This window comes from Sus scrofa, chromosome 15, assembly GCF_000003025.6.
Source record: "Sus scrofa isolate TJ Tabasco breed Duroc chromosome 15, Sscrofa11.1, whole genome shotgun sequence".
NCBI lineage: Eukaryota > Metazoa > Chordata > Mammalia > Artiodactyla > Suidae > Sus > Sus scrofa.
This window is the reverse complement of record NC_010457.5, coordinates 31,777,985-31,803,408: the sequence shown is the minus strand read 5'-3', so window position 1 is coordinate 31,803,408 and position 25,424 is coordinate 31,777,985. Positions and strand designations below refer to the sequence as shown.

The window sequence follows — 25,424 nt, the reverse complement described above, 5'->3', positions numbered from 1 at the left end:
CTTGTAAATCTATTCTAAGTTGTGTCTGATAAGCCCAAGCTCCCGATCCCTCCCACTCCCTCCCCCTCCCATCAGGCAGCCACAAGTCTCTTCTCCAAGTCCATGATTTTCTTTTCTGAGGAGATGTTCATTTGTGCTGGATATTAGATTCCAGTTATGAGTGATATCATATGGTATTTGTCTTTGTCTTTCTGGCTCATTTCACTCAGGATGAGATTCTCTAGTTCCATCCATGTTGCTGCAAATGGCATTATGTCATTCTTTTTTATGGATGAGTAGTATTCCATTGTGTATATATACCACCTCTTCCGAATCCAATCCTCGGTTGATGGACATTTGGGTTGTTTCCATGTCCTGGCTATTGTGAATAGAGCTGCAATGAACATGCGGGTTCATGTGTCTCTTTTAAGTAGAGCTTTGTCCGGATAGATGCCCAAGAGTGGGATTGCAGGGTCATATGGAAGTTCTATGTATAGATTTCTAAGGTATCTCCAAACTGTTCTCCATAGTGGCTGTACCAGTTTACATTCCCACCAACAGTGCAGGAGGGTTCCCTTTTCTCCACAGCCCCTCCAGCACTTGTTATCTGTGGATTTATTAATGATAGCCATTCTGACTGGTGTGAGGTGGTATCTCATGGTAGTTTTGATTTGCATTTCTCTTATAATCAGCGATGTTGAGCATTTTTTCAAGTGTTTGCTGGCCATCTGTATATCTTCTTTGGAGAAATGTCTATTCAGGTCTTTTGCCCATTTTTCCATTGATTGATTGGCTTTTTTGCTGTTGGGTTGTATAAGTTGTTTATATATTCTGGAGATTAAGCCTTGTCGGTTGCATCATTTGAAACTATTTTCTCCCATTCTGTAAGTTGTCTTTTTGTTTTCTTTTTGGTTTCCTTTGCTGTGCAAAAGCTTTTCAGTTTGATGAGGTCCCATGGGTTTATTTTTGCTCTAATTTCTATTGCTTTGGGAGACTGACCTGAGAAAATATTCATGATGTTGATGTCAGAGAGTGTTTTGCCTATGTTTTCTTCTAGGAGTTTGATGGTGTCCTGTCGTATATTTAAGTCTTTCAGCCATTTGGAGTTTATTTTTGTGCATGGTGTGAGGGTGTGTTCTAGTTTCATTGCTTTGCATGCAGCTGTCCAGGTTTCCCAGCAATGCTTGCTGAATAGACTTTCTTTTTCCCATTTTATGTTCTTGCCTCCCTTGTCAAAGATTAATTGACCATAGGTGTCAGGGTTTATTTCCGGATTCTCTATTCTGTTCCACTGGTCTGTCTGTCTGTTTTGATACCAGTACCACACTGTTTTGATGACTGTGGCTTTGTAGTATTTCTTGAAGTCTGGGAGAGTTATGCCTCCTGCTTGGTTTTTGTTTCTCAGGATTGCTTTGGCTCAATTCTTACTTTTAAAATTAAGATTTAGGACTAGATGAGCGCTAAATATTTAAAGTTCTATGATTTGATAATTCTCAAAAATTTTTCTTCAATCTTAATGCTAAAATCAGAAGAAACAATTACATGTGCGTGTCACTGAATTTGTATACATTATTTCACCACACTTCAGTTACTTCCAAAGTCCATAAGAAATATAATGAATTGCTTAAATCTTCAGTTGTATAGAAAGAAAAGAAACCACTAAACTTCAAAATCAAGAACGGGCTCATATAGCCATCTGGTGGCTACTTGGGGAAATGCATCTGAATCTTCCCATCACTGTTACTAGTACACTCGTATCTTAAAGATCTATTCCTTAAAATAAGTTAATGCTTGTGTAATTCTAAATATCATCTAAAACAGGTTAATTCCTTATGAATGTGTACCTTATTGTATATTTTTCCTTGAAAGTATAAAGCTTTTCCCATTCCGACACTAGTAAATGGATCACTGTTCTTGGCTGTTTATTGCAAGTTGTGTCATTGTTCATTTTCAAGGTAATAGCTGTTCTTACATATCAGTTCCACAGAGACGAAGCACTTACTGTTGGATAATTAGTGATGATATTTTTATCAATACCCATATATACTACTCATATTTATATACAATATACATATTGTATATGCTAAATATTTAAAGTTCTGTGATTTGATAATTCTCAAAAATTTGTATATGTATACAATATACATATATTTATATTAGTAAATTCCAGGCTTCATAATAATATGAAAAGCATAGCCCTAGCTTCATACACATCATGAAAAAGAACCTAAATAGTAATGCATAAGTATATGTGACCACTGGTGAACTTTACTAAGGCATTGAAGACATCAGAGAAAGAGCATATGTAGTTCCAATAAAAGGTAGTTGCAGAAAAATCTGCCTGTGCATTACTTTCGTACACCATATCATTGACACAAAATTTTATAAATCCTCTGAATTTGTATTTTAGAAAAGGAGACTTTCTTTCTCCCCCCCCCCCACTATACAGCATGGGGATCAAGTTATTCTTACATGTATACCTCTTTCCCCCACCCTTTGTTATGGGCATCTAGACATAGTTCTCAATGCTACTCAGCAGGATCTCCTTGTAAATCTATTCTAAGTTGTATCTGATAACCCCAAGCTCCCGATCCCTCCCATTCCCTCCCTCTCCTGTCAGGCAGCCACAAGTCTATTCTCCAAGTCCATGATTTTCTTTTCTGTGGAGATGTTCATGTGTGCTGGATATTAGATTCCAGTCATAAGTGATATCATATGGTATTTGTCTTTGTCTTTCTGACTCATTTGACTCAGTATGAGAGTCTCCCGTTCCATCCATGTTGCTGCAAATGGCATTATGTCCTTCTTTTTTATGGCTGAGTAGTATTCCATTGTGTCTATATACCACATCTTCCGAATCCAATCATCTGTTGATGGACGTTTGGGTTGTTTCCATGTCCTGGCTCTTGTGAATAGTGCCACAATGAACATGCGGGTGCATGTGTCTCTTTGAAGTAGAGTTTTGTGACTTTCTTTTCAATGCAGCTGTTCCCAAGCAGGGAAATAAAAACAATCTTATAACTTAATATGCCCTGAGAAAATGAAGAAAATATTCTACATATTCTCAGTGAGGTTTTGTAGGCAGAGACAAAAAAAAAATGTATAAATTTACCAGAGGCATGTTTTACCATGTCTATATTTAAAAAAAGAAAAGAAAAGAAAGAAAGAAGAATAAATTAAGAGCTAAATAATACTCCATGTGGTGTATTTTCCCCCAAAGGCAGCCAACCGTCTTCCCAATACATTCAAATGTAAGGGTTGTTCAAAAGGCAAGTATATGAGCTTAGCAGTGCATTTGCATCACCCAAAAATTTATTGGTATCAGAGTGTGTTGCTAGACTTTTCTGGAATCACTGCGTATGAGATTTAATGGAATGTTCACTGAAGTATGGAGGCTCCTCCCCACATATTACCCAAGGTGAAAACCTTACTTATAAATGTAATATTTTCAAATGTGTGGTATTTTTATCTTCATGATTTTATTGCCCATTTTATGAATAGGGGCATACATCATTTCATCGTGCTTTGCTTTATGGAGTTTTTTACAAATTGAAGCTCCGTGGCAACCCTGCATCAATCAAGTCTTTGGATGCTGTTTTTCCAATGTCACTTGCTCACTTCGTGTGTCTGGGTCACAACTGTGGCCGTTCTTGCAGTATTTCAAACGTTCTGATTATTGCTGTATTTGTTACAGCAATCTGTGATCAGCGATCTTTCCTTTTACTACTGTAATAGTTCTGGCATTCTTTAACAAGAAAGCATTTTTTAATTTAAAAAAAAGGACACAATGAACTTCTTTGCCGAACAGATACTGACTCCCAGACTCTGAAAAACGTATGGTTTCCAAAGCAGACAGGGCGGGGGTGGGGGGATGTGCTGCAGGTTTGGGGTGGAAATGCTACCTAATTGGGTGGTGATGATCATGATACAATGATAAATGCCGTGAAATTCAATGAGTTAAAAAAAGAAATTGCTGGCATATCTACACCCTCGTCACAAACTCTCAGCAGAGGAGTTTAGGAAATGAAGAGGTTGAGAAATCAAGACAACAACCTCGTGGACAGTGACATTCACAAAAATAAAACACCTGGGAGTATATTCTGACCCAGCAGGTCAAAGACCCGGATTCGGAAAACTGAAAGAACTTGGTGAAAGACACTGAAGGCAGTACAAAGAAATGAACCGCTCAAGGAGTTCCCATCGTGGCTGTGTGCTGTGTTGTTAGTGTCACGCTGCTGAGACTTGGCATGGGGTTGGGGGTGAGCTGGAGCAGCCCAGAGGTACCCTGGGGAGCTTGGTGGAAGGAGGAAGCCCGGCGAAGGGGACCCCAGGAAGTGACCTCACTTCCCTGGCAACAGAGCCCAACAGAACTTGGAACCTGGGTGGCCAGGCACCCACTTCTCCAGGAAAGGACAGAGGAAGGATGGACTTGCTCTGTTGCGCCCCCATCTCCCGAGGCCGAAGCCGCAGGAGAGGGCCCAGAGGAGGAAACCTCATCGAAAGCAGCAGACGATGGATCAGCACCCAGGGCAGACGCCTTCGGGCCTTTGCCCGCAGGGGCCCAGAGGTAGCACAGGGAGAGGGAGCTCCAGCCCAGCGCAGGGACGTCTCTGATCCCACACGGTAGCCCCGTGTCCCCTCCTGGGATGACTGTGTGCAGAGGGGGGTGTAAGGGGTGGGTCTGCCTCGAGCAAGAGCAGCCTGATGGGGTTGGATGTCCCTGGGGCATGTCCACACCCCAGGACAAAGCTGGCTGATTGAGAGTCGGGCCGAACCCTGTGTGTGAGCTGTACCCCCAGTCCCCCGGGGACATCTCACTCCTCACGGGGGACGGGGTATCGGAGCAGACAAGCCCTCACCTGATCTGGGAGCAGAAGGTCAAGGGGCAGAAGCAGCAGCAAGAAGGTAATGGCCCCACAGGGCTCTGACCCCTTGGGCCGGGCTCCCTGCCCCTCACTCTCATTGCAGAGCCCCCCACCTGAGCCCTGCCAGGAGCTGGGCGAGGAAGGCAGAAGGTCTCCAGTTGAAACGCCCCCCAGGCCGCCCCCCAGGGGCCTCTCCCGGGCTCACAGGGAGCTCAGAACATCCAGCTCTGGGACCGAGGACAGACACCATCTGGGCCTGAGAGCCCTGGATGGCCTGGCCCCCCCTGAGGCCCAGCCTGAAGGTGAGAAGATGGGGACGGGGCCCTGTTAGGGTGCGGGGAGCTGAGTTCTGGGCCACACGGCGGGGAGACCCCAGAGGATGGTGCTGGGCCAGGAACAAAGATTCACCCCCGCCACCCACCTGGTGGACTGCACACCAGAAGCTGCTGGGTGGGGACTGGACTGGAAGGTTCTGGGAAGACTGCTGTCCTTGGGAGAGCACATGGCAAGGCAGGCATGCAGGGACACTTTTCTCCTCTCACAGCTCCCGCAGGAGACCCGCAGCCAGAGGCGAAGACACCACCCGGGCAGGAAGAACCTGCAGCCTCTCTGGCCCCAGCCCCAGACACTGACGGGCATTTTCCTCCGCTGGAGGAAGATGGTTCTCCGGCTCCTGCAGGAGACCAAGGGCCACAGGAGAATCCAGCAGCAGCCCTGCAGGAAGAGCCTGCACTGACTGCTCCAGCGGCCCCTAGACTAAGTCCTGAGCTGGCTCAGGCAAGAGCCCCGGGCCAATTTCCAAAACCACCTTCCCCAAAGCCCCCTCCACCCCTGCAAGTGCCCTCCCCAGCAGCTCCCCAAAAGCCCCACTCACCCTCTCCCCCTCCCGAAATGTACTCTCCTTCCCCTCTCGCCATTTGTCTTTGGATGTGTATTGATTTCCTATTTCTCTTCCATGTTATGTATGGTGTAATTTACTTTATGTTTTAGAAATAAATTTGCAAGGTGCACCGTGTCGTCTTTTACGCCGTGCAGTTCAGGAGCTTGCAGTCCATTCCCGGGCTGTGCAACCACCACGCCCGTCTTACTGCAGCCTCTTTCATCCCCCACCCCAAGAAAGCCTTGATCCAAGGCACTGACTCAGCAGGCTCCCCTCCCCCCCGCCTCTCCCGAGCCTTCATCCTCTTGGTCTCTGTTTCTGGACCTGTTCCGATGTTCCCCTCAAGGACACCATCCCAAAGGTGGCTTTGACTGTCTGGCCACCAACGGGAAGAGAGGGCTGGTGACCTGGCCTTTGGGGTTTTGGTGAAAATACAGCCCTTTTCTGATTTGGACTCCCTCTCGCACACAGCTCCTTATCACCCACCTGAGGCATCTGTGGTTTTCATTGTTTCCAAGCTAATTGGGAAACAGGCCAAGATGCCAGTAACCGGGAAACACCTGCCATCCACCTGGAGGCGCCCTCGTCTCTCCTGGCTGCCATTCCCCACCCCCGCCATGATCCCCCCTCTTCTGGCCTGGACTCTGTGCCCACAAGCCCTGGGCGTGGGCGGTGGGGGGGACATGTGGGTGGGAGGGAGGGCAGGTGCTCTCTTGGGCTTCCTCTTTCTGGAGCCTTCCTTCCTCCTGAATTTGTGCTGAACACACTGACACACACAAGCCTCAGGCCAACCTGATGCCTTGCTTTGACGATTTTCAAGAGCGCTCCCAGGTGGCCCAGCCCCAAGGAGCTCCAGTCAGCTTCAGGTCCAGCTGGACCCAGGGCCAAAAATGATGACATCAGGATTGACCTTCATTCTGCTTTCCACGGGGGCCTCCCACTCTGGTCAGTCAGCCGCAAGTGGCCTGGCAGCCCCCCAGAGGGGACCGAGCTTCTCATCCACGAGAGCGCTGTTCCAAGGCCAGGCACAAGTTTCCCGGGACCATGTCACAGGTCCACCCTCCAACAGGTTCCCGAAACCAAAGAGATGAATTCTGTGGACTGGCCCGATCTAGGTGATAGGCTCCCCTTTGCACTGGGGTGTTAAACAGGCTCCCCTTCCTCCAAGCCCCCTGGACCAGGAAATGATGGGGGAGGGGACTTCACAGGATCCAAGAGGGACTATGGGGAGAAGATGGGGAGACACGGGACAGGCAGGAAACGTCATCCCCGATGTCCACTAGCTCACCCAGGGCCTTGGAACATCCTGGGAGCTGAAGGGACCGCTTCCTCCACACCGAGTGGAAAACCCCACCCAGAACCCCGAGAACCGCACAGGCATCAGGGATTCTGGAGCCTGGGCTGAGAGCCACATGGAGACAGGGCCTGAGGCCAGCAGACCAGACACAAGCACAGGCTTTCCTGCTGGGGCTGCTGGCCTGGGAGGCAGCGGGCAGGGCAGAGGCTCAGGGGCCCACGGGCTGATCCCTGTGGAGCCCAGACACTGCAGGAGAGAGCAGGCAGGATGGAGCCTCTGGGGGAATTCTCCGGGGAGCTTGTGAGCAAGGCAGCATCTCAGGCACCAGTCCTGACCCCTGCAGCACAATCTGCATCGTGTCCAGATCCCCAGGGGTTTCATGGGCTCTGCTGGTCTCCAGACTCCCTGTCTCTCAGCCTGTATGTTAGGGGTGGTGGCCCTGCTGGTGGGTCTTCACTTGGACTTTCTGGAATACATTGTGGCCATGTGGATGGAGGGGCCTGAAACACACTCATGCTCCCTCATGGAGCCAAGATTTCTGCTTCGGAGGCATTCCTGAACAAAACCTCCAGAGGCCAGCTCAGACAAGGGCATGCACAGAGATGCACGCTGCATCAGGATGGATAACCAGAAATTCCTTTCTATCCACACACAGGAAAGAATAAAGTCAAGGAGCTGCCTTTTTCCACGGACAGTTATCGGCCTATTTGAAATGCTGTTTTCCCAGGAATCTACAGGGAATGGGCAGGGAACAGAGGGATCCACAAGACAGACCCAGTGTCTGTCCTCTTGGAGCTGACACGCTATGGGGGAGGACAGACAGTCAGCAAGTGCACAAGTGAGAGAGACCCTTTCAGATGGTGAGAAGGACACAGAAAGAAGAAGGGCATTGCGGGTGAGCCTCACGGGTGGGCCAGGGAGGCTGCTCAGAGAGGGAACTAGGGAAAGGCTGTTCTCACAGCTGACAGTGACAGTGAAACCCCACAGACAAGAGGGAGCCAGCCACATGAAGCATCAGGACAAGGTCATCCAGGCAAAGGGAAGAGGAATGACCCAGATGCTGGGCTGGAGGAGCTCGGCTGTGGTGCGGAACTGAGGGCCCATGTGTGGCTGGAGCAGGAGAAGTGGGGAGGAAAGAAGCCCTACAGCCACCACCATCCACGTCTCTACTTAAGACTGCATCGTTCCTAGCTGTCCCTCGAGTCCTAACCTGATGTGTTCCCTACCATCTCCCATACTGGATGCATGAGTTCACATACCCCTAAGGGTAGAATTTAGAGTAGGCAATAATGAGTTAGCTCTTTAGTCCATTCTCTGATCAGGCTGAGCTTCGAACTTCAAATGTATAAAAGTATTCCAAAACCTTTTGTTTATCTTTCCATTGGGCCTATGTGTTATTTTGCAATGAAAAATGGAATATAAGAAAAAGACATCATTTTATTCCAGGAATAAATTCCACTCCATTACAGTATGTGACTCTTTGCAGGTGATGTTGCATTGGGTTTGCTAGTATGTTGCTGATGATGTTTGCACTGACTCATCAAGGGGATGTGCACATAGTTTTCTTCTCGTGGCTCTGTGTGGCTCTGATAGTAGGATCATGGTGGCCTCCTAAAATGATTTTTTGAGTATTTGCCGTTTACATTTATGGGGAGAGTCTGAGAATGATGAGTGCTCATTCTCTTGTAATGATGGAAGGGCCCATGTGGGGGAAAGGAAAGGCTCCACCCTCGCTATACACCTGCCCTGCGTGTGTCTGCCTGGGTGACCATCCCCTAGAGACTGGGTGTCTTGGGGTGTGCTGACAAGTCCTAGCCTGCAAAGGTGCTAGAAGTCTCCCTGACAGAGGTATAAGGTCATCCTGGAAATCTGTGGGTCCTGGTGCCCCCTGGAGGGGCTGCCATCTCAAGGAAGGACTTGACTGTAAAAGTGGAGAGTCGGGAGTTCCTGTTGTGGCTCAGTGGAAAGGAGCCTAAACAGTATCCATGAGGATGCGGGTTCCATCCCTGGCCTCCCTCAGTGGGTTAAGAATCCTGCGTTGTTGTGAGCTGTGACACAGGCCGGTGGCTGCGGCTCTGATTCGACCCCTAGCCTGGGAACTTATGCATACCTCAAGTGAGATTCTAAAAAGAAACAAAAAAGTGGGAAGTCTGCAGAAAAGCGACCCTCTGCGTCCACCTCCATCACTGCCCAGCCTCCTGCAGCAACATGGTGAAGTTCTGACCCATAACACAGCTCAGGCAACATCCCTGCTTCCTTCATTCACTCTCACTTCAAGCACCGTGAGCTCCCTTCCCCACCTCCCTCCTCAGAAGCTGGTGCCCCGGGGCTCTCTGAGGCTGACCCTGTGCACTCAGGGACAACATCGCCCTGGGCCCAGAGGGAAGCTTATAAAGAAGAGCCCTGGGGAGGCCCAGGGAAGCCCCTAGGCCACTAGGATCTGGTCAACAAAGTCTGTGTGGCCATCAGGGCCCTGGGAGGAGGTAGGAAGGCAGGGCTGGAGCTGGAGGCAGAGGAAGCCAGGGGCGGGGGGAGGCCTGCTTCGAGGGGCTGGACCTGGCCTGGAGTCAGGAAAGCTTGAGGAGGGGGCTGGGAGAAGAGGAGACCCTGGATGAAGGCAGGGTGGTGGGAGGAGGGAGGGGACAGAAAGGGGCAGGAGAGGCAAAGGGGCAGGTGCCAAAGCAGGGGAGTGTTGCAGAGGTCAGAGGTCCAGGCTTCGGGCAGGCAGTTAGTCACCAGCTTTGAAAACACCCAGGGAACAGGCAGCTCCTAGCAGCCTCCCTGCTAGTGCCTCGGGGTCTCCCTGTGTGTCTGCTCTGCCTCGCCTCCTAGACCAGGAGTCCCCCCACCCCAGCTCCTCAAAGGAGAAAAACCCCAGAGCAGGGCTCCCCCTAATGGCAGAGTGGAGCCTCCTGCCCCATCTATGCTTCCCCAGGGTCAGGGGTCACTGCACACTCTGGGCCAGACCTGCTGCTAGGCACGTCACACCCACTGCCCCACCTGGTGCCCACAGCACCGAGAAGAATGTTTCCCTGTTTGACAGAAAACCGAGGCTCCCACGGGGGAAGTGATTTGCCCAGAATGCATCTGAGGCCTGGTCCATCCATCAGAAACCATTTCTAGAGGTCCCTGCTCTTGGGACGGGGCTTGGGGGTGGGGGTGAAGAAGAGACAGACCTAGTGCCCGGGTTGTGTCGAATCTTTTAGAGAGGAAAACAGACAAACAGAAAGGTTCAGCTGGTGACCCAACAATACAAAGGAGGAGCTCCCGCGGTGGCACAGTGGGTTAATGATCTGGCTTGTCTCTGTGGAAGTGCCAGTTCAATCCCTGGCCTGCCTGGCGCAGTGGCTTAAGGATCAGGCATTGCTTCAGCTGTGGCTTAGGTCACAGCTCTGGCTCGGATTTGATCCCTAGCTTGGGAACTTCCATATGCCACAAGTGTGGCCCTAAAAAGACCAAAAAACAAACAAACAAACAAAAAAACCCACAAAAAAATCAAAGGCCCAGAGATGGGAGTGTGCTGGCTGACTGAGCTTGTGGATTCATTAATCAGTACCTGTGTCTTTTCCCCGGAACTTTCTAAGAACAATGCCTCTGTCTTTCTCATCAGACAAGAATGGTCAGAGGGTTGGGTGAGGGGTAATGTCCTCCCCTTCTTTCTTTTTTTTTTTTTTTTTTTTGTCTTTTGTCTTTTTAGGGCCCTCACCTGTGGCATATGGAGGTTCCCAGGCTAGGGGTGGAACCAGAGCTATAGCAGCCAGCCCATGCCACAGCCACAGCCACACCAGATCCGAGCCCCATCTGTGACCTATACCACAGCTCAGGGCAATGCCAGATCCTTAACCCACTGAGCGAGGCCAGGGATTGAACCCTCATCCCCATGGGTTCTAGTCGATTTTGTTAACCACTGAGCCACAACAGGAACTCCCGTTGACCTCCTTTTTTTTTTTTTTTTTTTTTTTTTTTAAGCACCTCGCCCGCAGCATATGTAGGTTCCCAGGCTAGGGGTTGAATAGGAGCTACAGCTGCCAGCCTATACCACAGCCACAGCAATGCCAGATTCAAACCGCATCTGTGACCTACACCATAACTCTTGGCAGCACCAGATCCTTAACCCACTGAGCGAGGCCAGGGATTGAACCTGCAACCTCATGGCTCCTAGTCAGATTCATTTCTGCTGTGCCATGATGGGAACTCCTGCCTTCCCCTTCTTTATGCCATTCCTCTTTCCCCTAACCTGCCAGGCCTTGAAGTAGGATGTGTATCTAACCTGTTAGTGTCTGGAGAAGATGCAGAGAAAGTCCAGCAATTGGGTGGGTTCTGTGCTATCCCACCCTTGCCCCCATGCCACTCCTGGTTTTAACCCTGGAAGGTCCCATCCCTGCCCTTGCCACGGCCTCCACGGCACTGAGAACCCCTGCCCTCCAGATGGTCAGCTCCCGCGGTGTGAGTGATCTGCGCCTTCACTCTCTCACCAGGGGTGGCAGGTGCACTGAGGGCCTGCTGTGGATGCCGCCTCACCTGCTCTGCTCAGCCCTGGCCCCACGGAGTGACCTAGGAGACCTCAGGCCCTACAATGCAGAGGTCCCACCTGGGGGACCTGAATGGGTGCCTGGTCCTACACACAAACTCCGCCTGGACTCAGGCTGTGTCCCGGGCCTTCTAATGGCCCTAAAATGGTTGGAAGGAACCATCACTTCCTCCTTATTATTCCTAAGTCATTTCTGTTTCTCAGTCTTGCTGACAAGACATGTGCCTCTAAATTCCACTGATTCAAGACTTTCTATTCTTACCAAGAAAGCATACCAGGCAGCACACCCACAAATGTGCCTGACCACACAAGGAATCTTAGGAAAAACAAGGTGGGTGCTTGGATTTTAAAAGGTCTCCCTGGCAATGATGGAATCAGATGAATCACAGGAGTTGCAGGGACCACTGTATCTGCCCCCCCCTCTCACATGGCTCTGGGGAGCGGGAAGCCATAAGCATGGTTATTCAGAATGTCCTTGGGTAAAGTCACCAAGGAGCTGCCTGCCTGAGTGAGCCAAAGAATTTAACTGACCCTACCTCCTTGAGGAAAAAGGAGATCTTCCTTTACATTAAGCAGAACCACCCTCCCTCTTTATCAACTCATATTGAGAACCAGGGGAGGGTCTTAGTTGGAATTTATCCTCTTAGAGGTGGGGACTTTATGCACTGCCTCCTGGAGAACTCAGGCCTGGCGTATTCAAGAAAGAGCAGTGATTTTTGTCCTAGTTGCCTTTTTGATGATCCCTCAGGAGACAAAGGGGCCAGCAGAGTTTTACAGCCCCCTTTGAGAGAGAGAAAACTGACGCAGTAGAGATTGCCCCAGAGGATTCCACTCTCACCTAGGGCCTTGCAAGACCCTGACCTTTCACAAATAGTATCTCATTATTAACAGTGGCTCAGAGATGTTAAACAAGCAGCCCAAGACCACACAGCAAGGTGGTGAAGGCAGCAGAGCACAGGCACGAGCCTGCTCCGTCTAGACACCACCGCCTCCCTCAGACGCTGGAGTGGGCAGGCTGGGGCGGAACTAGGTCCTCGCCCCGGGGCCTTTCTGCCGGCGCCTTCCCGTCCTCTAGGAAGCTCTCTAGGAGCCCTGGGCACACTCGCCCTCTCCCTGGAAATCAAGGGCCTGAGCCTATCAGCCTCGGACTTGGGAGTGCCTCCCCACTCTGGGCGTGGTCCTCGCAGCCCTTCCTTCCCCTCCCCTTCCATCCCTGGGGGGCTCCTCTGGGCGGCTCCCGCTGACTCAGCGTAAACCAAGCCACCGATGGCTGGGAGCCGGACGAGCCGGCCTCAGGTTAACTGCTCGGCTAGTTCTGCCCCCTTTCTCTGCCCCCGCCCCGCCCCCGGCCGCCCCGCCCCGCCCCGTCCCCGGCTGCCCCGCCCCGCCCCAGTGAGAAGACTTGGCTCAGAGCCGGCAGTTCGCACCGGAGGAGCGCGAAGGAGCCGGGCGGGTTAGCGCGGCTGATCCGCGGCGCAGCATGACCTCCCTCGGCGTGCAGGTAGCCCCGCGGAGACCGGGGGCCGGGGCCGGGGGCCTGCCCACCCTGGGGGAGGACCGGGCCTCGCACCCGTCAGGAGCTCCAGCAGCGGGTTTGTGGGCGGGGATGGAGTTGGGTGCGGGTGCTCCGCCGGGATCCGGAAGGTGAGCTGGGAGCCCGAACCCCAGCACTCTTCCTGCGCGAGGTCTCGTCGCGGCCCTGCAAGTACTCGGGGCTCCCTAACTTCTTGGGGAGAATTGTTCTGCTTCTCTGTGGGGTCCGTCGTGTCCGTCCGTTAGGTTCACCAGAGGGGTCCCTTTTAGGAAAGAAGGTGCGTGAGGCTTTCCTTATGCTACAAGAGGAGGTATCTTTGGGGAAGCCAGCACTTTCTTTGGCCGGGACTGGCAAGACCATCTCCCCTCCTGAAAACTGATCATGGGGGACAGGGGTGGGATTGCTGGGGAGCGTAGACACGTCAGAGAAAAGGCTGTAGTAAAGGGAGGACCCGCATCGCAAAGATTAGATTTCTCCTTAGAGTGATGCTAGGTGTTTGTTTATGAGAACCTGTGCATTCCTGCTTCTCCCCCTCAGGCGTGAGGCTCTCCAAAGGGAAGTCTTAGCCTGCCGGACCGATGCCCTGTGGTCGCCCTGCCTTTAGGGGAGGCGTTCCGCCAGCTTGCCTTCTCTGGAGCCTCCCAGCCTCCCCGCAGGGCGGTTCTGGGCCTGAGAAAGGCTCGCAGACTTTGCCTGCAAGGACGCAGAGCCCCAGCACGCTTGACTCCGGTGGATACTGCTCCGCCCATTTTATAGATGAGGTGACTGAGGCTCAGAGGTGAAGCACCCTGCCCCTGGCGGCCAGCTCAGGATCAGAATCCAGAGTCAAAACTGGGACGTCTTGGCTCCCAGTGCCACGTGTCCTTTCTGCCTCTCCCTAACAGGAGAAATTGCACCCAAGGCCATCCTCCCCGAACAGAACACCGTAGCCTGAGGGGTGGGACTGAGAAGATGATGAAGTGAGTTCCTCTTTGTTCTAGGACCTGGTCTGGAGTCCTGGAAGAAGCCATGAGAAGGGTGGGATTGGGTGCGGTCTTTGCTGGAGGAACTGAGGGCACAGTTAGGGAGGGAGACCTCAAAGCAGGATTTAGAAGAGATGGGGGGAAATGAGTGCTAAGTGAAGAGGTACAGGAACTGCTGGCAGGATTAACTGAGCTGGGAGGGGCAGGAAGACCAGTAGCCAGGTAAAGGGGCTTGACTTTTTGATGGAGGAAGGAGAAGGGGGTGTGGGGAAGATGTGGAAAAACCCTGGGGGTCTACTGGGGTGGGGGTGGGGGCTGTGCTTGCTCGAAAATAGTGCTTAGGGACTGACCTAAGCACTGGAGGTGCTGAGAACTCTTTGCAACTCACCGGGACTGCAGGAGGCAGGTTCTGTAACCTCTAGGGGATAAATAACTTGCCAGAGGTCAAATCGCTAAAAAGCAAGCAGGCTGGCTCCTGCCTCTGCCTGACCAGTGCCCTGGGGTCCTGCAGGCAGGGATGGGTCAGGCCTTGAATGGGGCGGGCTAACTCTTTAGGAAGCTGTTGAGATTTCTATCCAGCTGATCCAGGAGGAGGGGGAGGAGGAGGGCCTGACCCGGCCCTGGGCTGAGTAGGGGGTGGGGCTGGAGGGAGGGGGGATGTGGAGAATGAGTAGTGAGCAGCCCAAAGTGTCTACTTAGATCCTGGTCAGAGGGGGGTCCTGGGTTAGAGAGGAAGACAAGACCTTGGCATTGGACTCAGTGGCCCACAAAGGAGTGACACTGTGATCACTAGAAATCAATGTTCAGGTTTGTTTGTTCGTTTTTTTTAATGGAGAAAGTCCAGGCTGTAAGAGATTAAACTGACTTGCCCAAGGTCACAGCTGGGGCTGTTCTTGTCCCTTCTTCCCTGATCACGCTGCTGGCCCCTCCAGGAGAGGGTTTCAGGCCCTGGATCACTGAAAGTTTGCAGAAGTGCTGGCAGCTGGCGTGAGGGGCAGTGGTGAGGAATGAGGACTCCAATGGACCTTATTATTGTTACTAATAGCAGGAATAGCTTCTGGGAACGGCTCACTGCTCACATGCCAGGCACCTTTATATACATGATTGCATTTTATTGGTGTCAGAGTTTAAATGATGCCCTCCTTTGGGCTGGGAGAGAGGAGGTCAGCTGTCATCTTCTGATCCCAGTGTGATGTCTGAGGGCCTGGAGGTTAAAGTCCAGTCTGTGTCCAGGACAGGTGGGGCCAAGGCAGGACAGCATGTGCTTTTTCTTCAGACAGCGTGATGTATGAGGTCAAAAGGCCTCTGGGTGCTGTGTTCTTGTGACTTGTTGCCTGTGGCTGGGGTTCTCCCATCCTGGAAACTTAGGACCTCTAGGGGCCTAATAACTTAAACTTAGAGCTTGGTAGCTCTGGGGCTGTTGTAACCTCGCCTGGTGACTTCATGGCTCAGGCTTTCCTGCAGGGGGCACTAACTCCACTTTGTAGATAACAAAACCAGGGCTTAGGAGGTTAAGAAACCACACAAACACCTTTAATGATTCATAGACACAGGTTTCAAAGTTCTCTTGGTTTCTTAGCAGTAGGGCTGTTTTTCCTAATGAAATCCGGCACAGACTCTTAGATTCCCAGTGTCTCCAGCAGCTAAGAGGGATCTTTGTGACTGAGGTGAGGGGGCCAGAGCTAACCCCTTACTCCCCTGCATTAGCACCTGGAAGCCCTCTAGGGGACATGCTGACACAGAACCAAAGCCAGGACCCCGGCCCAGGTGCTCTTTCCAAGGCCCTGACTGCCTTTGTCTCGGGTCTGGGTTGGGGGTCCTGAGCCCTCGGGCAGCCCTCTGGACCCTCCAGTCCTTGTCCTCACTGGTAACATCGAGCCCCTCCCACAAAGAACCAGTTGGTGTTTATGGGCGGCATGCATCCCACCCCTGCACCTGATACAGGCGTCCAGGCAGCTGGACCAGGCTTCACTGTGATTTAGATGAATGACCTTAGGCAGGTCACCTGACTGCTGTGTGACAGTTTCCCCGATTCCATACTCCTCATGGAGCTTTCTGCTCTACTAACCTCCCAGGTAGAGAGTGAAATAGGACCCTGACTTAGGCAAAAGAGCAGAAATCCTACCAGATCCTTCTTCCTATGTCCCTGGGGGGTCCCTGGAAGTTAGGAGGCAGCCTGGTGTACCTGCAGGGGCTGTGACCACAGGAGTCTTCCAGGAGTGTAGCTTTGCTTTCTGCCCTCCCTGAGAGCTGTGGCCCAGACCTGCATGTGTGGACTCCTCCATTTGCACGTGGTATAGGGCTCATCCCAGAATCCCCTTTTGGTTTTCCAGCCATGACCTTCATCCATGAGCTGTCTTGTTTTCCACGCAAACAAGGGTGCAAACTGGGCAGCTTCCACACACACACACACACACGTAAAGGGTGTAATTTATGACTGGGCAGGAGACTCCGTTTAAAGGGAGCTTCACGTGGAAGTGACTGCCAACCTGACCTTTCATTTATCTCATGGCTCTTCTTGAACAGGGCACCAAGCGCTGGGGACACAGCTGTGATTAAAGGGAGGCCCTGTCCTCCTTCAGAGCACAATTCCCAAGTGAGATAGACAGTAATAGACAGTAACAGACAGTAATACATATATTTGTACATGTACAAAACAGACAGGAATGGATAACTTGGGGTCAGAACACTGCCTGACAGAGAATGACCAGAGGCGGGTCCTTTGGGCTGGGTGGGTAGGAAAAACCTCTTGGAGGAAGTAACATTTCAGCTGAGACCTGAAGAATGGAGAAAAGGAAGCAGCCCGGAGAAAAGCTTTTCAGATGGAGGAGCCAGTAGGCCTGAGGAAGAAAGTTCTAGGCTTGTTCTGGGCATGGGAAGAGGGCTTCTGTGCCTGAAGGAGGTGGCTGGGGAGAAGGCCCTGGGAGGGGGCTCATATGGGGCTTTACTCTTTGATGCATTTCTTTTGCTTCTGGGCCAGGCGTTGGGAACAGTGACCAGGGGGGTGTCCCAGGGCTGAGAAAAGGGACAGCTCACTGAACCCTTGGTCCAGCTTGCCAGTGGGGGGTGCACTTTCCTGGAGCTGAAACTAGAGGCTGAAGGAGAGCCCCAAGGACTCCCTGCCTGGAAGCTGCAGGGACAGATAGCTTTGGCAAGTTCTGGGTGGGGTACAAGCTGAGCTGGGCTGAAGGGCAAAGTGCAAACATCCCTGAGTACTGTGGAAAATCAGGGAGTAACATACAGTCCTGGATCCTGGACCTGCAGAAGCAGCGGGATCGGGGTTAGAATAAATTTGGGCTGGTACTGGAGTTCCCTAGTGGCCTAGGGGTTCAGGACCTGGCATTGTCACTGTTGTGGCTTGGGCCTGATTTTCTGGTCCAGTTACTTCTTTATTTTTATTTTTGGCTGCACCCACTGCATGTGGAAGTTTCCTGGGCCAGGAATCCAACCTGAGCTGTTGAAGTGACAATGCCAGATCCTTAACCCGCTGAGCCACAAAGGAAGTCCTGGCCCGTTACTTCTGCATGTCCTGGGAGTGTGCGCTGCCCCCCAACCCCCACCCCAAAAAGGGCTGGTGTTCGAGCAGACCAGGGAGCTGAAGGGGAACAATTTAGCTTTGTATCGATACGCTAACATCCAGGGTTTTTTACTGCCCCCACAGCCCACTGTGAGTTTTCTTGTTTTGCACACAGAGAAACCAAGGCAGGCTGCTAGTTCGAAGTCACACCAGCCAGGCCAGACAAATTCTCCTGACTTCAGAATGGACAAAGATTTCCCTGTCTGTAAAATTTGGATTTCTTACTCATTATAGAGATAATTAAAGAAAGAAAAGTCGATTGTAAATCAACTGTACTTCAGAAATGTTTTCAAAAAACAAAAGGAAGGTCTGGGGACTTTTTGCCTGCTGAATAACCAGAAAGACAATGCTTACTGGAGGACTGGCTGGGAGCAGTTAGAAAGGGAGAAGAACACTGTGGCGGTGGGAAGCTGGAAGGCACAGGCTGCCTCCCTGAAGAGGTTGGTGGAGGGAGGCAGGGCTTCCCTGATATGCTCCTCTGCTTTCTCCCAGGCCCAGAGGCTGCTGGCCCAGAGGAGGCCTCACCAGTCCTTCTTTGAGTCCTTTATCCGGACCCTCATCATCCTGTGTGCCTCCCTGGCTGTGATCCTCTCCTCCATCTCCATCTGCGATGGCCACTGGCTCCTGGCCGAGGACCGCCTCTTCGGGCTGTGGCAATTCTGCACGACCTCCAACCAGACTGCCCCACACTGCGTCAGAGACTTGAGTCAGGCCCACGTGCCTGAGCTGGCCTGGGGCATGGTCCTGGCCCGCAGCATGGCCACCTTGGCCGTGGTGGTCGCCATCTTTGGCCTGGAGTTCCTCATGGTGTCCCAGGTGTGCGAGGACCTCCACTCCCGGCACAAGTGGGCCATGGGCTCCGTCCTCCTCCTCGTCTCTTTCGTCCTCTCCTTCGGGGGTCTCCTGAGCTTCCTGATCCTTCTCAGGAACCAGGTCAGGCTCATCGGCTTCACCCTGATGTTCTGGAGCGAGTTCACGGCCTCCTTCCTCTTATTCCTCAACGCCATCAGTGGCCTCCACATCAACAGCCTCACCCATATCAACAGCCTCACCCATTCCTGGGGCCAGCCTACGAAATTCAGGCTTCCTTCTGAGGACATCAGATTCTACCAGAAAGTGTCATCAAGTGACTCTTCCAACCTACGACCTTGAATCTGCCACCTCTTAGCCCTAGGCCCTTTGCAGCTGGTCTGCAGCCCAGAGGCCAGTGGGTGCCTCAGTGCCACCAGCTGTACTGTTTTAGCCAAGTTATTAGGATGTTGATTTTACAAGAAGAAATTTTAAAACCTTTTCTTGAATCCTTCGTGGGACGGGAATGGACTTGGAAGGAGGTCAGGTAACAGGTGCCCAGGTTGGCTGCACAGCCAGGCACAGTTCACACCTGCATTATTGACTCTGCTGGGATGTGGGCTGCTGGGTCCCTGGGGGCTCCTGCATCGCTAGGAGTAACTCATTCTTCCAGCAAAGTTCAGTGCCTTGGATTTTCTTCCACCAAATCAAAGGACTTTTGTGCAGTTTCCCTGCTTTAGCTTGGTCATGCCAGGGAGGCAGAGGTCAGGATTTCTTTCCTGTGGTAGGTGTTCAGTCCACTTTTTTTCCAGCCACACCCACAGCTTGTGTAAGTCCCTGGGCCAGGGATCAAATCCCAGCCACAGCTGAGACCTATGCCACAGCTGGGGCAACACTAGATCCTTAACCCACTGTACCAGGCCAGGGATCAAACCAGCGCTGCCTCAGGGACAAGCTGGATCATTAACCCATTGTGCCACGGCGGGAGCTCCTGATTTTCCAGTCATTTAACTTTCCTTGAGTCCTGCCCTTTGGGGGACCCCATGATCCCTGGATAACCCTGGCTTCCAGCAAGGGGCGGTCCCCTCTGGGAACCCTCCCTGTGAATCTGGCCTTAAGCCTTTCCAAGAGGGCCTACCTGACTTCCAATACCCTGTCCTCTGGAGAAAGCGTGAGTCCACACTGGTTAAGGGTCAGACCCCACCGCCTTGCTCCCCCTGCAGGGTTCCATTTTTGATGCTAGAACACACTGCAAAGAGCACGTATCTGGAGCTACTGGACTGCAGGGGGCACAGGGAACTGGCCAGACCCCCAGTAATGATGAACAACCAGCCTGGATGCAGATGCCCGAAGGTTAAATGGACCGCGAGCCAGTGGATATTTCCACCCTTGCTGGCAGATCTATATTTTGGGTATCTTGAATTGACCCCTTTCCAGGTTCTTTTCTTTCCTCAGCCCATTCCATTCTATGCTTAGCCCCTTGGCCTTCCTGGTTCATTTTGGCTGCTGCTGATTGAGTGGGGTTTGGTCTTTGCCCTGCTAGGTCCCCTCTGTGGGGCTGGACTATACCTACCTCTTGTGATTTTTTTTCAAACACTGTTTCCAAGCTCCATGGAGTCCCTAGAGGTCACTGGAGAAAGGTTTTGTGGACCAGTCAGGGTTTTTGGAGAGCAAAGCTCGTCAACCCTATAGGCTGGGTTCTTTGCCCTGGAAAAGGGGCACCTGGCCTTCCATCCCAGGGGCTGTCTACAGGGTGCAAAGGGGGTGGTGACCTGGTCTGCAGGGATGAGACGCAGAAGTGGGGAGCCAGGGTCACGCAAAGCCAGGACTAGAGCTGGGTCCACCCACCAGCAAGACGCCCTCATCTCCACTGGCTGCGGGGTGGGGTCGTCTCTGCTTCTGTGCAGAATGTTCTCCCCTGAGCACATAGGCCTTGTTTCCTTAAAGGGCTCAGATATTCAGTCCTCTTTCATCCTTACGTGGCTGGTGGCGAAGGAGTGCTGATATTAAGGGACCGAGGATCCAGAGGGTTAAGGGTGAGACCCAAGTCTCCATTGGTGGTGGAGATAGGCTGCTGTCCCTCCTGCCCAGGAGCAGGGGAAGGGGACACAGCCTCAGCGCATGGGGTTTTGAAACAAAAGCAGTAGCCTGTGCTGCTACTTCCTTGCTGAGTATCTTGGTCAAGTCACAGGACCTTTTGGCGAACTGGTTTTTCTGTCAAGTGGGATTCTGCCCCGTTTCCAGCTGTACTGAGAATAACTGTTAACTCAAGAGCAGTAAGAGCAATAGGGGCCTCTACCATGTTGGGGTGACTAAGAGCAGCTGTGGTCCTCTGTGATGTGATCCAATTCAGCTACTGTCTTGAAGGCTCTGGGGTAAGAGCTGCTGGCCAGGTGAGCTGCACTGAGGGGATGGAGGGGCCACCAAGGGCCTCAATTTCTCCTGTTTCCTGGGCTTCTAAGCTTGTCCCTGAACTGGGGCAGGGGAATGAGGGAAGCCCCTCCTCCAGGAAGGGGTAGGGATAGAGCCAGAGCATCCTTCGCCTTGTATCCCAAGGACAAGAATATTGACAAATCTCATTCCGGTTGCCATTACTCCCCTCCTCCCTTCTGGAACCCCCAGAACTGCTCTTCCCAGAAAACACAGCAGACCCAAATCCCAGGCCTCTTCCTGCCCCAGGGCATCCCAGGTTCATTCAGTTCTGAGGAATTATCACCACGCCCCCACCCCAAGGCCTGGAGGAGAGTGTTAGTCATAGAAGGTCACAACTGTCTGTCAGAGCCCTGCAGCTGTCGGGGACCCATCTTGGCCTCTGTGGGTGCATGGCCCTGCTCCGGCCTCAGATGACACTGGCCCTGCAGGTGCCCTGGCTCTGCTCCGAGGGGCTGGCCTTGGTGCTGTTACTGAAGGAGGAGCTGAGGGCCACCGGGCGCAGTGGGAACTCATGGAGGTGCCACTGCCGCCACTTCTTCTGAACCTCCAGCTGCACCTGCCCCCGGAGACCAATCATCAGTCAGAGAGAGGATGACCCTGTGGCCAGGGTCCTGCTCTTCCCCCAGCCCAAGCTGTGCCACTCCTGCTCCTGGGCACACTGTCCCCTCTCCCGTTGGCTGCGCAGATTTGCCATCTCCAGCCATCCCTCTCCAAAGCCATTCCTTAGACCTGCCCGAGGATAATCACCTCATTCACAGCTCCAGTCTAGACCTACAGGATCCATGTTTGCTGATTTAGAAACAAGGGAGGACCCAGTGGTTGTTTTAACAAGGCCTCTGGGTGATTCTCTTGCCCCCGTGAAGTGAGCTGGAACTCCTAGAAGACAGGCCCAGGCCTCGCCCAGCCACATGGCACCCCGCTCCCCACCATCCCTCCCGGGAGGCTCCCCCAGGCATCAGGGCAGCCCCGGGACACTCACCTCCCCATTGAGGAAGCAGTAAAGGACAGCCACCACCAGGCCCTGTGGAGGAGGCAAGGGTACAGGGATTGGTGCCAGGACTCCAGCCCCCAGGCTCAGTCTCCCCCCCTCAGCCCTTTAATCTCCAGCCTAGGCTCACTTGTCCCCATAGCTCTTTCAGAGTGTTCCTACACCTCTCCCACCCCAGGGAGAAACTGGGGCTTCCTATTCTGGCCCCACATGCCCTTAGCTGTGCTGGCGTCACCCACTCAGTCTGAGACCCTTGGAGGCAAGGATGTCCCCAGTGTGTTGCACAGAGTTGGTGTCAGTTACATTCAGTAGAGACTAGGCAGGTAGCTGGGATCCCTAAGGTGGGCCATCCAGAGAGGCAGGGAGCGGTGGCACTGGACGCATGCCTGTCCTGCCTGCAACAAGGGGGGTGGCCCACATGAGCCCCTGGGCCGGGGTGGGCTCCTTGGCAGGATGAACGCGGGATCTGGAGAGGTTTAAGCAGAGAGCTATTCAAGTTGAAAAAAGAAATGTTTGGGAATTCCTGCTGGGCTCAGCGGTAATGACTCTGACTAGAATCTATGAGGATGTGGGTGTGATCCCTGGCCTTGCTCATTGTAAGGATCCAGCGTTCCCCTGAACTGTCATGTAGGTTGCCACCATAGCTTGTAGCTGGCGTTGCTGTGGCTATGGTGAAGGCCAGCAGCTACAGCTCTGATTCAACCCCCTAGCCTGGGAACTTGCATATGCTGTGGGTGCAGCCCTAAAAAAAGAAAAAAAGATAAAAAGAAAGAAAAACAAGCGTTTGAACCCACCTCAAGAGCAGGTCCCAGCAGCTAACAGTGGAGCTTGACTCCCTGCTCACATCTCCCAGGTCAGAGGCTTCAGGGCTGCATATGCTCTATGTCCCTGGTGTGACGGGGTCTGTACCTATCAGGACCCTCCCTCCCTAGCATCCAGAGCTCCTGTTTTCCCAGTGGTGCCCCTGGACTCCAGGCATGGAGATCTGCCAGGCTGAGATGCAGGGTTTGAGCCTGAGAGGCTTGCACGGAAACATGAGCTGTGAATGAGGGTGTCTCACTCCCTCTGTGCTGCTCATGCCCTCAGGACCCCAGGCTTCCCAATGGTGAGCACCCTTTCCTGTAGAGGCCTGGGTGCCACAGCCCTGGCTCAAGTGGCCCAAACCCCTCGCCATCCAGTCCCTCAAGGCCTGCCCTTAGCTACTTAGGACACAGGACCCCAGGGCATGACGAACAACCCATTTATGGTGGGCTTCATACACAACTGCTCAGGGGTCCGGCATTTTAGCAAGAGAAACAAGCTCGAGGGACCTGTTGTAGCGTTTCAGCCATGGATGAAGCCACATGGATGGTGACCATGGGGGTTGAGGCAGGAACACTCAAGACAGCGGTTTCCAAGTTTTGCTGCACATGAATGTCACCTGGCAGCTTACTCAGGGTGCTCTCTGTACCCCCAAATTCCAGTGCCTGGGGTGTGACCATCAGCAGCTTTGAAAGACCCCATGATGGTTCCAAAGGGCATCACTGATTAGGAGTCGCTGTCAGAGGGTGTGAAAGGCAGGCTCTGAAATAAACCAGAGCTGGGTGTGGGGCGCAGCTTAGCCTGTGTAACTGCGGGCTTCTGGGTTCCAGATGCTTCGTTTACTACTTGTCAGAGCCCCGGGGAGGAGCCCCACTTTGCAGATGAAGGAACTGAGTCATGGGGTTCAGCAGGCCCCAGAGCTGGTGGTCAGGCTGCTCCCATCTCACTGGGCCCAGGGTTTCATGGATCTCTAAGATCCGGCGACACAGTATCACTGTTCAGGTGAGGGCAGGTTAGAGGTGCCCCAGGTACGCATAGGGCGGGCTTCCCACAGCCATCAAGTTTAAGAAATTCCAGTATTTAAACCAGCATTAAAAATGAAGTTAATGAGGAGTTCCTGTGTGGCTCAGTGGGTTAAGTACCCAGCATCGTCACTGCAGTAGCTCTGGTCGCCGCTGTGACACAGATTAGATCTCTGTCCTGGGAACTTCCCCATGCCATGGGCGTGGCCAAGATTTTTTTTTAAAATGAAGTCTTTGAAGAATTTTAATGACATGAGGAAATGTTCATGATGGAGTGATAGAGAATTAAAATGAGGATATAAAACCACTCATCACGATCTCATTTAGTGTGTGTGTGTGTGTCTTAGAAAAGAGACTTGGAAGTAAACACACCAACATTTTCACAGGTTATATCCAAGTTATGAGATTATGGGTTAATTTTCCATTTTCTTTTAACTTTTCCTCATTTTCCAAATTTTCCTCAGTAAGCAACTATTTCTATAATCAGGAGAGCTAATAAACTTTAGTTTTAAAAAAATATGTCAGTGATAATGGTATTGTGGTTCATGTGTGCTCTTTAAGCCCTTGTCTTTTAGAAACACATACTCTGGGGAGGCTAGAGGGGGCAGCCCTGGGGTGGGATCTGAAGGTGTGGGTTAACCTGACTCCACGGTTCCCGGTGACGTGTCCGCTCTGGAACCTGGGCATGGCAGGAAGACAGTCATGGACACACCCGTCCCAGACAGAACTCCAGGCAACATGAGGCTGGGGCCTGCCCAGGTGAAGAAGACTCTGCAGAACCATCAATGCTGTTGAAGACGGGCTGCTTCCTTGAGGAAAAGCCACTGGGAGAAATTTCTCTCAGGCCCCAAAATCTATAATATGAGGCCTCTCCTGGAAAACCAGCTTGTTTTCATCCACAGATAGCAGAAACCTTGGAACAGACTGTGTTTCTGTCTTTGCTTTGGCTTCTGGGAAGCTCCAAACCAAACTTATGACACACCTCTCCCACCTTCAAAGGACTTCATGGAATTTGTTTCTGTGTATGAATTCACTTTGGGCTTATTCTCTTTCCTCACTGATTCCCTCATCTATTTATTTTCTGTCTTTTGTATGTTTTTCCTGAAAGCTACATCAATTATTTTTGGAAGGAGATAATTACGAATAAACAAATAGCATTGTAAAGTTTGGGGTTCATGTTGAGTCCCTTCTGTACAAACAGGTTTTCTACATTTTTTAAACTTCATAGGTAGGTGATTTCTCCCCTCTCCCCTTTTTTCCTTTTTCCCCTCTTTTTATTTATTTATATTATTTGGCCACAACTCTGACATGTGGAATTTCTTGGGCCAGGAATCAATCGAACCTGCACCACAGCAGTGGCAACATGGGATCTTTAACACACTGAGCCACCAGGGCACTCCTTTTTTTAAGGTTGGTTTTTATTTTTAGTAAATTGTATATGTAATTGGTTTCAAAGAGTCAAATGTCTCTTGTCTCATGCACACGAAATAAAAGGAAGAAAGGAAGGAAAGAAGGAAAGAAAGCTGTAGGAGGAGTTCCCATTGTGGCTCAGGGGAAATGAATCTGACTAGTATCCATTAAGGATACAGGTTCGATCCTTGGCCTTACTCCAAGGGTTAAAGATATGGTGTTGCTCTGAGCTGTGGTGCAGGTGGCAGATGCGGCTCGGATCTGGTGTCACTGTGGCTGTGGTGTAGGCTGGTGGCTACAGCTCCGATTTGACCCCTAGCCTGGGAACCTCCATATGCCGTGAGTGCAGCCCTAAA

The 25,424-nt window shown here is 51.9% G+C and overlaps 3 protein-coding genes across 4 annotated transcripts in view; 2 read left to right on the top strand and 1 right to left on the bottom strand.

Moving 5' to 3' along the window:
• The window catches only part of LOC110256906 (extensin-like), a 56,885-nt gene extending 51,050 nt beyond the window's left edge, over nt 1-5,835 (top strand). The window contains exons 2-3 of the mRNA XM_021074723.1: nt 4,948-5,146; nt 5,389-5,835. Coding sequence (XP_020930382.1) covers nt 4,948-5,146; nt 5,389-5,834 — 645 coding nt within the window. The 3' untranslated portion in view covers nt 5,835. The remainder of the gene's footprint in view (nt 1-4,947; nt 5,147-5,388) is intronic.
• TMEM37 (transmembrane protein 37) lies at nt 12,929-24,822 on the top strand. Its single transcript, XM_003133305.4, has 2 exons — nt 12,929-13,053; nt 18,118-24,822. Exons 1-2 carry the CDS (start codon nt 13,033-13,035, stop codon nt 18,775-18,777), a joined length of 681 nt encoding a protein of 226 aa, XP_003133353.1. The 5' UTR covers nt 12,929-13,032; the 3' UTR covers nt 18,778-24,822.
• The window catches only part of SCTR (secretin receptor), a 74,439-nt gene continuing 70,230 nt past the window's right edge, over nt 21,216-25,424 (bottom strand). The window contains exons 12-13 of one of the 2 annotated variants that reach the window (XM_021074618.1): nt 21,827-21,868; nt 21,216-21,403 (exon numbers count right to left, since the gene is read on the bottom strand). In XM_021074618.1, the coding sequence (XP_020930277.1) occupies nt 21,254-21,403; nt 21,827-21,868 (192 nt within the window). In that variant the 3' untranslated portion in view covers nt 21,216-21,253. 2 annotated transcript variants of the gene reach the window in all.

Coding starts and splice junctions, on each gene's coding strand:
- TMEM37 (XM_003133305.4), top strand. CDS start 13,033: ATGACCTCCCTCGGCGTGCAG. Junction 13,054..18,117: donor TGACCTCCCTCGGCGTGCAG/GTAGCCCCGCGG, acceptor GCTTTCTCCCAG/GCCCAGAGGCTGCTGGCCCA.